This window comes from Perna viridis, chromosome 1 (genome assembly GCF_037379345.1).
Source record: "Perna viridis isolate PV_CMFRI_1.1 ecotype Kerala chromosome 1, ASM3737934v1, whole genome shotgun sequence".
Lineage (NCBI taxonomy): Eukaryota > Metazoa > Mollusca > Bivalvia > Mytilida > Mytilidae > Perna > Perna viridis.
Genome location: NC_142445.1, coordinates 23,997,215 through 24,015,498, shown reverse-complemented (window position 1 = coordinate 24,015,498; position 18,284 = coordinate 23,997,215). Strand labels below are relative to the sequence as shown.

Sequence of the window (18,284 nt, the reverse complement as noted above, 5' to 3'; positions counted from 1 at the left end):
AAAAAATATAATAAAGTTATTGGTTGTAGGTTCAGGCACAGTATATACATTGTACCTGATTTGCCCAATTTAAAAAAATGAACAATTGAATTGAAATGTTTGAAAGTAGAACCAGACACTAACAAATGAGCGAGATACAAACCGTTTGAAAATATTTGTCTGGTAAAACTGAAAACCTCTGTCTTTCCATAAATACCTTCTATTTTCTAAAAGGACTAAAATAAGTTATAACACTATGGTAAATCCTCGTAAACACAATATAAAAAGTAAGCAAATGTACATATCGTGGTATAGTCATATTTGATACAAAATCAAATAAGATATTGTATTGTTGTATTTTAGCATTATCGTTTTATTTCAGTGGTATTAGTTTCATATGGTTTCTCATGTTGAGACTCGGTATTGTTAGCTGGACATAATCTAAGTTGTTGCTTTAGGGTCTCTGATTGGTCTAAATTTTGGTCGTATATTTAACTTTACTTTTGGGTGAACTAGATTACTGGCATGAGTTTTTGGAGTCAGACATCTTGGAATTGATACATTTATTGACTTCAGATTTGTATTTTGGACGAGTCTTGCTTATGGTTTTGAATTCACATATTATTTATCAGGTTAAATCATGTACTGTATGAGACCAAAGGTCATAGCCCTTAGTACCTTATATTTTGGTAAGCTTTGTATGTTGATTTTATTACTTTAATTTCTAATTATTTAATTTAGTTTTCTAGTTCAGTGTTGTTGCTACACTTGTGTAAATAGTTATTATTCATAATTGGGCATTAAATATTTATCTGGAACTATACATGTATGACAGCTTATATAACCACAAATAAGTTTCCTTGATACTTGAAATGTGTGTTGTTCTGAATAAATAAAATTCATTTTGTACGCCGGCTACTTTACATACATCGTCAACACTGTTCATCACGCACATAACTGTAAAATAAGTATGCTCATATGAAAGCTTTTTTTAAAGCAAGAATTCATAAAGACTCCAATTGTATGCCGAAAATGTCATTCTGTCCATGACCTTTGTGTGTAAAGTTTTTGTTATCAAAAACATTTAATCTGTGGTATGCTGATTTAAGCATGTGTCAATGTGAATTATAGGCCAAAAAGGTGACGAATTCCTATTAATTGTCAATGTTCACGCTGCTTATTTGCGGTTATTATTTTTTCTCCCTCGCAAATCAACAGAAGAGGCAGTACTAAGCAATTGTTGTCCATAAACGAATAAGAGTTAAAAGTACCGATACCGGGGGTATCTTCATACCTGAATCTCGAATTAAATGTGTCGTATTTTCTAATGTATGATAATGCAAACCTACTAAATGCTTGAGTGTCCAATATTCTGTTAATGTGTATCCATCTGCACCACGAGAACTGATTTATTCACCGTGTTTGCAGTTTTCCTTTCCTCTTTCGTCTACCCAGACCAAATTTTTCATGAGCAACCCGGTGGGTTTGTTTTTGAAAAGCAATGGACTCTTACCCTACCGGTGCACTTGGTCCATTCTCCAAGTTCTCAGTGGAGTACGAGTTGCGCATTTACCTTTTGTTTCTTTGTACGTGTTATTTTGGTTATTTCATATTCTTTGTTATTTGTGTCTGCTTTCCCTGTATATTTTTCCCTGGATTACAGTCTTTTGATTTCCACTAGAATCTTGGTTCCCTTCATTACTTTTCTATCATGAAAAGAAAAAGTCCATGATTGCACTCCCCAGTCATCACACCCGCATAATCATATCGTTTATTTCATTCATATCTTCTTGCAAGAATGCGATACCTTATTATATTTCAAATATGATGAATATCTACATTTATATCATGAAAATCACATTTCCTACTGCCAACTCACGATATCGCTTCAACACTTTTATTGTCCGCTTTTATGGAGACACTCTTCTCCCTGATACTACTTCAACATTTTTAACAATTCTATCCACAGCCTCTAGTTCAATTGATGAACACCATACTTTCTTCGAGATGGCCAAAATGCCAAACATGCAACTGTAGTAAATGATTTAAAATACACATACTTTCGCATTTACTTTATATAAGGCAAGTTGAATTAATTTAAATGATATCTAACGTGATTGTAACCAAGAATTAAACTCCCGTCTATTGACAATCTTTATTTATATGTAAAATTGTATAGTTTAAACCATCGTCAATAACATTCCGTATTCCTAAGCGAAAACATGGCCGACGTGAAAATATCGGATCGTTATTCTAAATGTATTATCTTCCTATCGTTCTATACTGAACCAAGACTTTCGGATTGTTATCACGGGTTTTGTTCACCATGCCTTGAAAAACTTGTTGACAACGATTGTAGTGTAGTTTTGTCCGCTTTGTAGATCAAAGTGTTATGTTCCAGATAAAGATGTACGTCAGTTAAACCCTTTCCCATTCTAAGGTACAAATACACATGATCAAGCAACAGTGGAATCCATTAAGTGCAAACTTTGTATAGATAATATTGCCGTAGCTAAATATTTCGATTGCAAATCAAGCATTTGCTCTGGCTGCTCCGATTACCACGGGAAACTGAAGTATCTAGCAAACCACGTATTAGAACAGCCATGAAGTCCATCGAAAGAAAAGTCAAAAATCTTGTGCATAGAAAAAAATAATCAATGCATGTGCATCTCACAAGAAAGAACGCGTTTTGTTTTGTAAACCATGTAATTTGGCCATTTGTAGAGATTGCGATAAAGATTATCACCGATAGCATGAGCAACCAGATATTGCGGTATTAGTCAAGGAGTAATCAAGGGAACCAAGATTATAGCGGTATTCAAAAGAATGTAATCCTGGGACATACATTGAAAGTAACAAAAGCAAATGAGCAACTCGGACTCCACTAAAAACTGGGAGCATGGACCAGGTGCACCGGTAGGGTAAGCGTCCTCATAGAAAGGCGGTACGAACTGTTTCTAACACAGTCTAATTCAAAAAGCAAAATGTCTCTTTTTGAAAACTTGAAAGAGACATTGAAGAACAAAGATGAAACAAATCTGAACAAAATTGATCTTCTTAAAAAGGATATAAAAACACATGCCAATATTTAAAAGACCTTGTGTGCAAAATGATAGATGACATTTCCGATTAAAACATTTGCGAGGTTGAAGATAATAAAAGGAAAGATGTGAAAACGATATAGTCAATTCTGGACGACGTTGGAACTAAACTCTTGTCATTGAGTAACTTCACAAGAACAATTGATGGCATCGTTTCCCATTCGAACCATACTGACTTAGATTTATTGAAACAGTCATTTTGTGTCGGACAAGAAGTCGCAAAGTTCTTGTCTGAAAAAAGAAATTTATCCATGCCCAAATCACAGACATAAGTTTTGTAAAGGCCATCTTCAATGACAATGTGATCAGGGATATTTTTGGACAGCTTAAGAGTTCTGAAATTGACTGCATGGATAAGGTTCCGGGGCTACTAATACCCGAACTTTCTATTTACCAGAGGTTGAACAAATCGGTGAATTCAAAGAACGTGTTTTAGGCATTTTGGGATTTGATAACAATTCTGCCTGGATAACCACGACGAAAGAAACACTTTGCGCTCTCCGTCTGGTGAAACTCTCAAGAATAATTACATTTGAATAATATAAATTTCCTTTTGAAGCGAGACAAAAGACAGAAACAAACTGTGGTTTCTTGTAGATAACCTGGTAAAAAGATTGAACAGCGATGAAGAATCGAGTTATATCGCACCAACGGGTAATATTCCCATCTTGTTTCTTCAAAATGGATACTTGCTTGTCTTCAACAAAGAAGAACACACCCTCAACACGACAAATAAAACTGGAGAAATTATTTATAAGTTCGATGATAGAAGACTTACATCTTACTTACAAAATGTTTAAGCTCAAAATATAAGAATCGCGGAAACGAAACATGGAAATTTAGCTATCGCGTGTCAAAACAGCAGTGTTATTGTTGTTAACAAAAGTGGAAAATCATCCTTTCATTCGGAAAAACAGACGCAATGTTTACCTCATTATGTTGTGATAGTTATGGAAATATATTAATAGCAGAATACAAATTGGGTCACATTTATGCTTTGACTGAAAACGTTTTTTTTTAAATATTTCTACTAAAAATAGTGTTTTTAGCCTTGCAAGCAACATGGATACAGACGGGTGCGGGAACCTGTGGTTTTTTTGAAAAAGGCTTAAGTTTTATATGATGGATTTAGTAAAAGTATTTTCTTATCTGTGATTGGTTACAATAGATAATCTGTATAATCCTTTCTACATAATGAGTCTGTTCCCACACAATTACAGCTCATTTAATGAAATCGCATAGAACACTACCAAACATGAATTCACTTTTTTCAACTGAACTATTTGAACTGTTCAACGGTTACTTACTGTTAAACATTTATGCCCGCCACCAATTACGGGGATTTGCCTATTCGATTTGTTGACTCAATGCTTGAGTCTAGTCAATGTAAGCAAATCTGCTCAATTTGTGTTTCTTTTGTATGCTTTTTATAAGCAAATTAAGTTATAACTTTCATTACGATTTATTTTATTACTTTTGATTTCACAATATATTTGCTTTGCATTTACTCAATCTGTGTGGTTAGAACGAAAACAATCCGTTTTACTTAAATATCTCTCTATCTGATGAAAGTCGTTAAAATGTTGCAACATTTAATTTCATCTTAATTGTAGTCATGTATCTCCCCGTTTTCTTTGATGTGTGAAAGAATTTCTCTCGTTTCTCAGTTCAATATTTCAGAAATAATTTCTGGATGCCGGGCTTTATGCTAATTTTAACATGGGTAGGCACTATATTTGTCATTAGTTTTCACCAAGCGTTATTTAAGTGTCTTCTGTTTGAAAAAAAGTCTTTATGTTGCAAATGTTGCAAGATTTCATTTCATCTTTTCTGTAGCGCCTACTAGAAGAAATGAAATTATCTCCCTTTAGTTAGAACAATTTGTTTTCCATCTTTACAAATTAAACAACTTGTTTCATCTTTGTTTTAACCAAATCAAAATTAAACGGTTTTTTGTGCATTCATATCTCAGTCGTTACTATCTAAATTGCATAAAATTGAAAATTTACAATATGAATGACATTGTTATTTAGTTTTTTTTCGGAATTTCTGGCAAATTTTTAACGATTATTTCAGTAGGCAGAACAGCTTTTAACTATTTAACCGATAAAAAGCTGTAAAGTAACGAATGACGAATACTTTTCTCTAGACAAAACGAAACAAAATACAAAATAATTCACACATCTCGTCACAAAAATAAGTATGGTACATAAATTTGGGGAAAAAACTGTAACAACCCTCATAACAATACAAGTTCAGTCCAAGATACACAACTTAAACTCATGGCTTTATGTTACCTTATAAATTATGAAACTCAAGATCTTTTATCTTGTAAAATCTTGTACTTGATGACCATGATAGTACTGCACGTTTTTGTAGACAAGGGCAGAATTACAAATTTATATTTTTCATTTTCTTTTTTCAAAAATGTTTGATAATGTCCATTATGCTTTTTTTTTCAATTTAAAAAATAACATATGTTGTTAATGAACAGGCCGGACTTAACATAGGTATCACCGGAGTGGTGACGTAGAAAAGTCACATGAAAAAGTCGTGACTATGTTTTTTTTTCGTCAATCTATGATTAAAAACTTAAAGTGTTCATTATTGCTTTTCGACAAGTATGGCCTCAATTTCACCACTAATTTCCTAATTTCAAATTATGAGCAACTTTGAGGGTGTTTCTGCAAAAGCACAGAATGCTTTCCAAAAGTGCACCTAGTCCAGTTTTTAGTGAAGTCCAGGTTTCTCATTCATCTTTGTTTCTTGTACCTGTCATTTTGGTTATTTCATGCTCTGTGTTGTGTGTGTCTATTTTTCTACTACAGACACTGTGAAGTCAGCCTCATTTCTTGACCTACACTTAGAAATCGATGGTAAAGGAAAACTATTGACCAAACTTTACGACAAACGTGATGACTTTTCATTCAGAATTGTCAACTTTCCTTTCATCTGTAGCAACATCCCTTCGTCTCCTGCGTATGGAGTGTTCATATTACAACTCATACGTTATGCCAGAGCTTGCCGAAACTACGTAGACTTTTTGTATCGCGCTAGAACTCTAACAAATAGGCTTCTGGAACAGGGTCATGTTGCTACAAGATTGAAGTCATCACTACAGAAGTTTTATGGTCGTCATCATGAACTCATGGATCATTATGGTGTATCCATCAGCACCATGAAAACTGATTTATTCAACGGGTCATAGTTTTCCTTTCCTCGTTTGTCTACCCCGGACTTGACTTTTTTTGAGAAACTCGGCGGGTGTTTCTAGAAAAGCAGAGGATGCTTACCCTACCGGTGCACCTGGTCCATGCTCCCAGTTTTTAGTGTTGCTCATTTGCTTTTGTTACTTTGTATGTATGATTTTAGTTACTTTATGTTCTTTGTTGTGTATGTCTGTTTTCCATGTCTGGTCTTTGTCCCTGGATTACATTCTTTTGATTACCGCTATAACCTTGGTTTCCTTGATTACTCTATCATGTCTAATCTTTACCTTTGGAATATGTCTTTTGATTTCATCTCTAATATTGTTTACCTTGCTATTATTCTATGTTAAGACAAAGGGTTATTGCTGACTAATAAACTTCTCAATCACAAGTTTCTCTTAGATAAGTATATTTAAACTGTATTGATTATCTACAACAGGATGCCTGTATCAAGTCTAACAATACCATCAAATCATTTATTTTTCACATTATCATTACAAAAATGTAAAAAAAAACTTAACAGCGTTCATGAAGTTTTTCCTTGTCATGAACGATCAAGAAGTTTTTAATTTCTTTAAATTTGAGTTGTTCTGTTCTACCATCTTTGTGTTTATGTGGCTCAAGAAGGGATAAAGTAGTGCCTTGTATCCAAGCACGCAACCTGCAATGAATGAAAAATCATAGTGCACAACTGTTAAATTATTTAAACATATAAACAATATCAAAGCACAGAAAAACACAATCTGACAAAAATGTTCCATTAATGGGATAGAGTACCTAAAGGCAGTAAAAAATAAAGAAATTTTTTTCACAAGAGTTTTAATAGAAAATATTATTATTGAAAGAAATTCTACCCAATTTATTTTGTTTGTCAAAAAAAAGTAAAAAGTGTGGACCGATACTAAAAACAAAACTTGTTCAATATGAAGTTTGGCACAGTATACACATCAATCAAAACTATAATTGTAATGAAATATTGTTCAAAGCAGTGGATACGATTGGATTGTAATACATGTATATGTATAATTCTACCTGTAGCAAAGTCACTTGGTAACTAGGATAAGTCACATTCTCTATTCTATATTTCTAAATGCAAGTTTCAGCTATTCTTTTTAGATAGATTTTAATTTCAAATATTTTATTCTACCAAAATTCAAGCATTTAGATAATAACAGGAAGCATTTGTGCAGTCTGATCTATAATTTTGTGCCACCTATTGATAACAAATGTAAGATTTGTTCGAATAACCAGAAGTTGTGTAGTTATCATGCTGCATTGTCAATCAGGATGAAAAATAAATTGTCGCAAAAATGACTTCTTAAAATTATTACCTATATGGTTATCCCAATGCAAATCATCCACAACAAATATTGTATCTTTAAAAAACACAGGGTCCCTATTCAGACAGTAATTGTGTAAATTGCAGGAATTGTCATATATTACAACTTCAGGGGACTGTAAAAAAAAATAATAACATGAATTAGTAGCCACATGACTCAAACAAAGTATGATTTAAAAAAATAATAACATAAATTAGTAACCACATGACTCATAGTATGATTTAAAAAGTGTAACTCAGTAAAAACATTATGAACAAAGGTATATAAATGGTAAAGTTTAACCCTGAATTTGTTGGGGTTTAGAAGCTTTAGGATGCCTTGGTTCAAGTTTCTATATCTTTTAAAAAAAATTTTCTTTCCCTCATTTTTATTAGTGATGTTAAACCATAATGAAGCAATCGATTAACCAATGTAATGTTTGATTTCCTGTAGTTTTACTTCACTCTGTGGAAATATCCACTATGATAAATGTTAGATACTTATACTATTACCAAATAAACGTTTTGCTGAAGAAGACTGTGTGTATGTACCAAAAGCTCAAAATAAAATTATATAAACTTCTCAAATTATGACGACTCTATGGACTAAACTGCTCCGTCCAATCATAATGCAAGATTGACAATTCTAACAGTGTTTGGAATTTTTCACACCCTTGCATTCTTACATTATCTTTTCTATATCAATCATAACCTGATGAAGAAGTATTGTAGCAAATAAAGTCGCAATAATCTGAGACATATAAATATATATAGAAAACAGGTCAGCCAATGATTAGGAGCATATGTCACTTAGTTTGAATTGAACATGCCAAATTATTATCAAAACATCTCACTTGCAAATCTAGTTCTCAAAATGTAAATGGTCTGTTGGGTGATTCTGAACATTCCATACCTCAAATCCATAGCAAACTCCTTAAAAAATCATAGAAAATATTTACTTATTGATGAAAATATAATAACTTTTGTCATAAGAATATTATTTTAAGCAATTTTTGTCATACTTAAAGCAAAATCTGTTTAACAGGGTTGATAAAGTCATTTAAGAAAATATGAATATGTTCGGAAAAATTGTTCGTGCAAGTAGAGTTTTATACCATATTAGCTTATAAGTGAAATAAATGTTCCATGAATAACTTAACTTTATCAAACATATATTGTGAACAGAAAGTGATAATTATCTCTTAATCGTAACTAGATACCTTTTCCAATAAACAGTGGACTCAAAGTTTACGTGGAAGTTCTAAATAAAAATGTATTTGTCATGTTTATGCAGAAGTTTGAAAAGTGTAGAATTCAAATTAAGAAGTGTGTTAAAAGTTTAACAATTTTAGCTAACAAAGTCTAAGAAAAGTTAATAAGGCAATATATATACTGTTATTTTACACTGAAAATTGTAAATTTGCGGTTTTATCTGGTGAAATAAATCTTAAGGAACGTATCATCATACCATGTTCACAAAATACTGTGAAAATTGCAGGAAGTAATGAGGGAAGTAATGGATCCTCTTTTTTTACAATTAACCTGGTTCTTCATTTTATCCATTTTGTAATTTCCCCTTTCAAATAGTTTGGGAAAGTTTGGATAAAATGCAAGGTCTTCATCCCGCTGCACTGGCAGTAATTGGAGCTAACATCTAGAGAATGGCAATTCAGCAATTGTAACAACTTCTTTCAGCAGTACACTGATGTATGGAGGCAACCCTCCTAATTGTAATGTATTTATAAGGTCATACAGAATTGGACAAAATTGCTGAAGTCCATACATTAAGGAACTATCTTCTCTTAAATGCATTGTGTTGGCATACTCCTCATTCATTAACCTCCTTTCTTCATCTTTCTGCAAAATTTCTTTGATGAAGGGTAAATTCTTGCAGTGGAATGTACCACAAACTGCAGAGTTACTGCTAAATACCTTTAGAAGTGTCCTGTACTCCTCAGGACAAATAGTTGTACAGCCTATACTAAACTGATGAAGTAAGTTGAAGTAATAATCCTCCAATTAAAGAGGATTTTTTTCTTAATTTCAGGTACAATATCGTTGAATATTAAGTAGCAAACATTGTTATGCTATGTAAGATAGACCTTCATTTGTATAGAGCCATACAACAAGTCTGATATCAATTTATCCTGAGAGGGAATATTTTTTTGTCATATTTTGTTCTAATTATATTGATGTCATGTAAAGTATGATACTTATGTGGAACTTTTAGTTTTTAATGATCATCACACATAACATACTGCCAATGATATGTAAGACATTTAATTATGAACTTATGATGGGTAAATTAAATTTTTTGGTTAATTTTTAACTACAGACATTCATATTTTCTGGAATTCTCTACAATTTGATTTTTAATTTTTTGACATTGGTATTGTTTAAATCTGCAAAATATTTATTTAAAGTTGTGCCTTTGTTAAAAGAATCTTTTAACCACAAAAAGAAGAATATCAACTTAGTCATTTTCTTCACAATTAGAATTCTTAAACTTCATTATCTAGAAAATTAAAAAAAAATGTTCACTATTGCTTCCCTTCATTTAGAAAAAACTACATTATTATAATTTTGTATGAAATTATATTTTTAAGCCATTTCTACATAGTTATCTCCCCCTATCCAATGTTAATTTCCAATTTGTATGGCTTTTATTGCAGGTTTCTGCTCATAAGATTTTGTTAGACTTTTTTCCGTGCTTGTTTATATTGAAGTGTTTATATCTCCTGTTGCTATTTGTTTAGGTTAAGGGTACAATTTTTATAAATTGACTAGACTAATATATGGCTTCTTAAATGCAATGCATATATAAATATAAATCTCCAAAATAGTATGAACAATATCTGCACTTATTGTCTTTCATTTCCAAGGTAAAATATGTTGTATTTTTTTTTTACTTTTCTACCATTTAAACTTTGTACCAAGAGGTAAAAATAATTCTTTTATGTAACTACCTATTTCTTCAAATGTTCTCAGAAGAGAAAGCAATGATGGTTGATGATCTTCAAGCAGGTAATTCAGTCTACTGAAATCAAATTTACTGTTGTCCTTTCTTGTATTCTCCAGTAACAGATGTCTTGATTCAAGGTTGTTGATGAATACTCTGCTAGTATACCTAGTAAAGTAAAAAATGAGAAGCTCAAAGCAGATCGATTATTTTGTGTCAAACATGAGCATTTAAAAGTGCTGCCCTGAAATCATAACATGGAAAAACATCAGTAGGTGTGAAGAAAGCATTGATTGGGCTTGATTTATTTATCATAGAAAAGTTCACAGCCTAATAGAATATTCATTTTTATTCATTGCAGACTATCAATCTCAATACTTATAAGCAAAACAATAGCAAACTAACAAACATTAAATACTTAAGTTACCATTTTGATTTGAATGTATCCTCATGTATCCATATTCTTAAAGTTAAATAGTTGAAGAATAAGGTTTCCCCTACCCAAATGTATGAGCATGCAGATTTGTTCATCACATACTCATAATTATTTTATGAAAAGTATAAGTAAGACATAAAAGAAATTTCTAAAGACAAATGGCATATAATTTAAAGATTGGACCATTTTCTAATCCACACATAATTTTAATTAGCCATTCTTTGACATTCATTGTAAAAAAAGCTTTGATATGAGTGGGACATTTACTGCTGGAATGTTTTCAAATTTAATCATACATTACATGTATGTACTATGTATACAGTTCGTCTTCAGCTAAGTAGACAGTCACCAATGAATGTGAAGTTAGAAACTGTCATGGACTTGACTTGTTACATATATAGATTAGATATATAATGTACATGTACAGGTGAAAGTTCTCTTTTTTTAAGTGTGTAAATTTGAAGAAAACTATTCAACATCTTATTGAAATTACATAAACATAGATAAGTAAAATATGTCAAATTTTGAAGAAAACCACTATAAGAACACACGCATTCAAGATTAACACAAGAAGTGGTGATTTAAAATTTCTAACAAAGTAGCATACATTGTATGTGCACAAATGTAGGTGATACACACAGTGCTAGAAACTTATTTTTTGTTATCATAGACCCATTATCAAACATTATGCCAGAGCTTGCCAAAACTACACAGACTGTTTGTACTACACTAGACTTTGAACAAGTAGGCTTCATGAACAGGATTATGTTGCTACAAGAATTAAGTTATCACTATAGAAGTTTTATTGTCTTCATCATGTACCCATGGATCATGATGGTGCATCCACATGCGCCATTGAAACTGATTTGTTCCATTTGTCATAGTTCTCTTTTCCTTTCATCTACCCCAGACTTGATTTTTATGAGCAACTCAAAGGGATTTCAAAAAAAGCAGAGGACGCTTACCCTACCCGTGCATCTGGTCCATGCTCCCAGTATTTACTGGAATCCGAGTTGCTCATTTACTTTTGTTACTTTGTATACATGTATTATTTTAATAATTTTGTGTTCTTTGCTGTTTATGTCTGTTTTCCATGTCTGGTCTTTGTCCCTGGATTACATTCTTTTGAGTACCGCAAGAACCTAGGTTCCCATGATTACTTTTTTACATAAATAGCATGGTAGATTTTAAAGGAAATTGAGACAAAATCATCATAGACCTGCTTGATTTTGCATGGACTTGGTCTGTAGGCCTACTGCTAATTTCTTTCACTGTAATAAGACTTAACACTCATAGTACTAATAAAACATACGTTTGTGTACTATTAATTCTAAATACGAGAGTTCTTCCTGATGCAATCACTTACCTGTGATTTGGTTTTAGTTGGCAAAAAATCCATTGAGTGGCATGGGGCATCAACTTTAAATCATCATAACTTTGTCGTTTTTAGAGATAATTGAAAAATTCTTTTGGTTCCCTAAACTGCCAATAAAACTCTTTTCATCCATGGAATTTTTGAATAAATATTCAGTAATTAGACCATATGAGCATAAAATTTAAAAAAACAATTTTATATGAAAATAGAGGTTTACATATAAATATCGTTTCAAATTTATTCTTCTAGTAAAACAGTTATAAATTCACATATAAAATATGAATTCTTTTATGCAAATGAAACATTTCACAGAACCAAAATTGGATGTAAATTAACAAAGCTATAAAGTTTTGAAAATTGGGATTCTAATCATGCAATTGTTAATTGTTTATTTGCAAACCAATTTGACACTTAATTAGTGAATACATGTATGACATCACTATATAGTAATGAGATTGGCGAACTCTCCTATAGGTGCCATGTAAACAACACGTTTTAAATCACAGGCTTACCACTTATACTTAAACAACAAGCTTTGATCCCTTGTCGCCTTAATGCCATCACTTGATCTTGCATCAAGAAACTCAGGGGAGAGACAACTACAACAATCATCGGGGTAGGGTGGTTGCATCATTTCTGTAGAAACCAAGGGAGAGGTTGGAAAATTAGGCTTTTACCATATCCCGTAGGAAGAATGGCTATACAGTCCCTCTCCTCATATAGTGTCCGAAGCCTTTACCTGTTTTTCTTTCAGAATTAAACCATTTGGTGGACAAATTCCACTATTTTCCAAAGCATATCTCGTACACTCTTCAAAGTTCGTCATTTCTGGTACTATATAAAAGAGTAATCAAGGGAACCAAGGTTATAGCGGTAATCAAAAGAATGTAATCCAGGGACAAAGACCAGACATGGAAAACAGACACACACAACAAAGAACAATAACTAAAATCATACATACAAAGTAACAAAGTACATGAGCAACTCGGACTCCACTAAAAACTGGGAGCATGGACCAGGTGCACCGGTAGGGTAAGCGTCCTCTGCTTTTCTAGAAACACCCGCCGAGTTGCTCATAAAAAGTCAAGTCCGCGGTAAAATTCGGAAATATAGTCATAGGTGACACGGTCAACTTCCGGCGAATAAATGTAGCGCGTAGACACATATCAAATCTCGTATCACATGAGGTATATCTATAGTACAAAACCATTGGAGGTGTATCTACAGTACAAAACCATTGATGAGACCGTGGTCTCTTCTAGCTTACTCGGAACGATCGGTACTTGTAAAGGATACTATAAAAATATAGTGCATTTTCTTTTTGCCTCTCTACAAACTAATGTTTTGTCAAAAGATATGAACAATGACTCGCGTAGCTGAGGCCAAATTGAAGTGTAGGCAAAATTACGGCAGGGGTCTGGGGCCCTGGTAGGGGGCTCCGCGGAGATAGCGTTTTAGAGCATCATTTATGCCTCTCCTGGATGTATTTTATCTCAAAAAAAAAAAAATTGGCAAAATTAAGTGCAGGCAAAAGCTTTTTTGCCTAACGGCAGCTACGCACCTGCTTATATTATAGAGTAAACATCACACTATAAGATGACAATCTTTTTTTTTAAGAAAATCCAACGTAATAGCATAAAAATGTTCCACTGAAAAAAGTTGTTTGATGAGTGCAAAATGAAAAAGTAGAGAAAATAGCTATTTATAGTTCAAGACTACTTTTCTGTCCGATCTTCGTGGACTCACCCTATTTTATTATTAATTTAATTATTTTGTTCACATGTCCTTAGAAATGCTACATAAATGAAAGTTTTATTGAATCAATTTACATATTTTTTTTTTAAATATCCTAAAAATATGCACTTCGCTATAGAAGTCTATGGGAAAATGAATACGATACTGAGACCTTGTAGACCAAGCTAGTTGTCAAAGTGAAAGTAGTTTTCATTCGGAGCCATTACAAGTACCGATCGTTCCGAGTAAGCTAGAAGAGACCACGGTCTCATCAATCGTTTTGTACTGTAGATATATACCTCCAAAGTGATGACAAAAGCTGAAATGGCCTGTTATGGTGAGTTAAAAGGTGAAAAAAATGTGAAGTTTCTGAAACTTAAATTATTACAATATTAACTTTACAACGAAAGTTGTCTTTTTGTGGATCTATTTCTATAGCATCATTACTATCAGCATCTTTCTCCATTCCTTCCTCTTTCTCTTCTTCTTTTCTTACTTTGCTCCAGTCTTTTTTATCTTCTTGAAATAAGACTCTATCCTTTCTTTATAATCCCGACCCATTTACCCTTAACAATGGTAAAAAAACAGACCTGATATGTAGATTTTGTTGGTTTAATTGTTTCAATCAAGTGGACCAATCAAACTGTGTGTATATGTGCGTGATTTTCACAATTTATCTTGCAGCAGCTTCTTATCTAGTCAGTTTCTCGAAGGCGGTGGCTGAATAATTTAAGGAGGTAGACTTTTGGTAACGGACACAACTCTTACAAATCAATGGAACGTTTGTATTCTGCATTTTACATCAATCTCATGTAAGCATCAATGTAACTTGGACTAATTTTATTCTGTTTCAAATGAAAGCTTGATAGGCTGTGGTGAAAATAAATATGATACAAACATATCACTGATTTCAAGAGTTATGTCTCTTACCCTAGGCCTGCCTCCTTAATTTGATTTGTAATAAGCGTTCTCTTTGGGAAACGTGTTTTAAAGTAAACAGTATGTAAGTTTGTACTTGAAGGATCATATTTCAATTATTTCCTTTTTTGTCTGCATATTTTTTTTATTTTATATGCTTTTAACCCGAATTAATTATTTTAATTTTGTTTAGTCGATGTTTATTTTGTTTGTGGTTCTTCTTTAAGTCTACAGAGTGCGCTATTGCAACATGGAAATATCTCATAAGACGGATGGTATATACACAAATTTTTTTTTTCAGTTCCACGTATTCAAGTTGATGTAAACCATAGAAATTTATTTGATATCAGATTTATCCGATTCAACTCCCCGTCTTTTCCTCCTCAGACCTGTTAATGCCATCGACACTAACTTACACAATTTTATTCACAAATAGAGCATTTTTTCGCGAAAACAACATTTTAAGTAAAATGACAAACACTTTTATATATTATGCACAACTTCCATAAAAAACATACGAACATTCTATTTTCTTTTCTTTCCTGAATCAGTAGAATCTAAACACGCTTGTGATTGGACAATTTTAGTCAGGCTATGACCAATCATAATAATCGGCACAACTATCCAGAAAGAATTCAAGAACCAGAAATAAAACCAGAAATGGAGTGGGTGGTACATTTCACTATGTATAAAGCTGTCCTTTATTTCTGTCATGATGTACAAAGTGTCCCCATACAACTGACAAAGGGAAACAATCAACTGAAGACCATATCGGTAAGGACTTCCGGTTAAGTATGCAGCAACAGTAAGGAAACACAGAGGTCCGTCGATCACTGCTGTTATTTGTTCCATGCATACAGTAAAGGTATCAGACCTAGAAAAAAATAAACATGCTAAGAATACAGTTAAAAAATTAAAAGCCTGATACAGGCGACAATTATAAAATATTTAAAATGCTCTCTACAGTTCGAGCACTCGTTTTTGAAAAAATGCCCCTAACCACTAATCGCATATCCTATAGAATGTATGTAGCTATTTTTTTTTTAAAACAAACTCTTATGGGAAAGCATAATTACGTTTATAAACGCCATAACAGTTGACTACTTTATACATTTCGATAGTATGGTCACATACATAAATCACACAAACTTTCCCGGAAGGTGGTCCTTACGAAAAAATGCAATACAAAAAAATCTGTAACCTCAGTTTGGTTTTGAATGAGGTCGTTTTCAAAACTCAGACTCACGATGAATTAATTCAAAACAAACAAGAAAAGTCATTGCGTTTTTCATACAGTTTAATAAAAATATATCAAGTATCAATTTTTATTTCTATGTTTGGGTCAAAATACGAAAAGGACTTGATCGAATTGATATCTTTAAATAGTAGATTCTGTATTAAAAATCGCCTTGCAAACCTTAATAAAGATTTCAGTCTATTTTACATTTATTTGAAGAACAGAAACTAAGATGATCTTTTTAAAATTATTCCTTACTTGTAGGGCATTCACACGAACAGCTATTTCCTTAAGTGACAATACAGTTTTAAACAAGGTGCAATCTTATCTTCTAAATAATACATGCTACACATATTTAACTACAATAAAACAGAATACTTACGTTATGTATCTACTGTCCCCTTTTCCATACTCTTTCCCTGCATAAAAAGAGCGGGAAACATAATAACGACGATCAATGTACTTCGAAAAAAGAGCACATATTTTTAAAATTCAGCTTTAATATCATAGAAACATATTTAAATATTCCCGCCTGTATAAACTTTTAATTTTCAGTTCATGAAATAGAACGCCTATGTAACATTTAATTGGCATTGTTAAATGCATTAGCTATATAGAATGATACATACACATTTCCGCCAGATAGGACGATCCTCCTGCCAGAGTTGCATGGTTAAAGCCAAAATATCCTTCAAGAATTGTGTGAATAAATCCGCAAATAGTGAACCAACATAATAGAAAGCGGTATCCAACGCTAAATTTTCTTTTTGTTGAGCAAATCCATGTGACGATAAAAACCAAAAGTACTAGCGAGAAAAATACTCCTAGAAGCTCTTGAATACTGATTTTGTTCGGTCTGTAATGCGGAATGACTAAATTTCGGGGAAAATAAGGATGTTTGAATGTGTCTTCTGAACCCATTTTATTACTTAATCGAAATAAGAACGATAACTCTATGTATACTTAAACAATAGAATTATGATTTGTTTTTCTCGTTTTGTTTGCTTGTATTTTGTATTGTATTGGCAGTTTTGATTAATATATTATTGACTAAATGAAAAAAAAGTTTAAACAGCATTTTACTACAATTTCTGTAATAATTCATGACCTCAAGTCCCTAGAATCAAATGTATCTGGATAAAAACACAACATATTTTTTCATTTTGTACTGTGTGTGCTTTGGGATAGTATTTAAATCCTTTTTTTTCAAGAAATGATGTCATCTCTGGTATCCTGAAATTTTGTTTTTACTTTGCGTTTTAGACAAGGGTCACTACATGTGTCTTCGACAGAGTATTTTTTTTACTTCATATTTATCTCGGTATCAGAATCATCATAATGGATGTCAACTAATCATTACTGAACATTCAAGCTACAAAGTGGTCTTCGAAAAATATTCTGAGGCATGTGTTTCTTAATGCAGGTATCGCTATATATATTACTAGATTATTTAAGATATGGGACCGAACTATGCTATTCAGTAGGCGAATATAGGTGTAAAATGAAAAATTAAATCAATTGAAAGAAAAAAAAAAAGAAAAATACAGATACGAAGTTGACTTTTGTAACGTAAGTTTCCAAGGCGGATCCAGGGAATCACCTAAAGGAGGAGCACTAGCCCGCACCCCAATAAAAATCCATGATAAACACATTTTAATACGCCATTTAAGTCCTGGTTGAGGAATAATCTTCGAGCGAATAACTAGTAATTTACTATTAACTTTTTTTTAAATGAAATAATTGAGTAAACGGGTATATTGATAAGATAACGCCCAGTTATGATTGGCGACAGTATTATAACATGTATTGATTTCCAGTATTCAAAATGGTATATTTCAAAAACCTATGATCACATTTACCTTTAAGTTGTATGCATTAATAATACTTTAACGTTTATTGCTTTAAAAATTGACAATAATGTTATTTGGAAGGAAGACTTGGTAAATATGGATTTGCATTTGGAGAATGACATGCTTAATATCTACTTGAACCAAACCACTGGGAATCAGCGGCAG

The 18,284-nt window shown here is 32.4% G+C and overlaps 1 protein-coding gene and 2 pseudogenes across 1 annotated transcript; 1 reads left to right on the top strand and 2 right to left on the bottom strand.

The window, feature by feature from the left end:
• The first annotated feature begins 1,755 nt into the window (after nucleotides 1-1,755).
• On the top strand, nucleotides 1,756-4,418 carry LOC148627877 (uncharacterized; annotated as a pseudogene).
• Nucleotides 4,419-6,741: 2,323 nt separating this feature from the next.
• LOC148627876 (uncharacterized) lies at nucleotides 6,742-13,206 on the bottom strand (annotated as a pseudogene).
• A 2,233-nt stretch (nucleotides 13,207-15,439) lies between these two features.
• LOC148627875 (3-beta-hydroxysteroid-Delta(8),Delta(7)-isomerase-like) lies at nucleotides 15,440-17,227 on the bottom strand. The gene is made up of 3 exons (XM_088581033.1): nucleotides 16,899-17,227; nucleotides 16,652-16,688; nucleotides 15,440-15,906 (listed from the first exon to the last, which is right to left on the bottom strand). Exons 1-3 carry the CDS (start codon nucleotides 17,188-17,190, stop codon nucleotides 15,558-15,560), a joined length of 678 nt encoding a protein of 225 aa, XP_088437159.1. The 5' UTR covers nucleotides 17,191-17,227; the 3' UTR covers nucleotides 15,440-15,557.
• Between the last annotated feature and the right edge of the window lie 1,057 nt (nucleotides 17,228-18,284).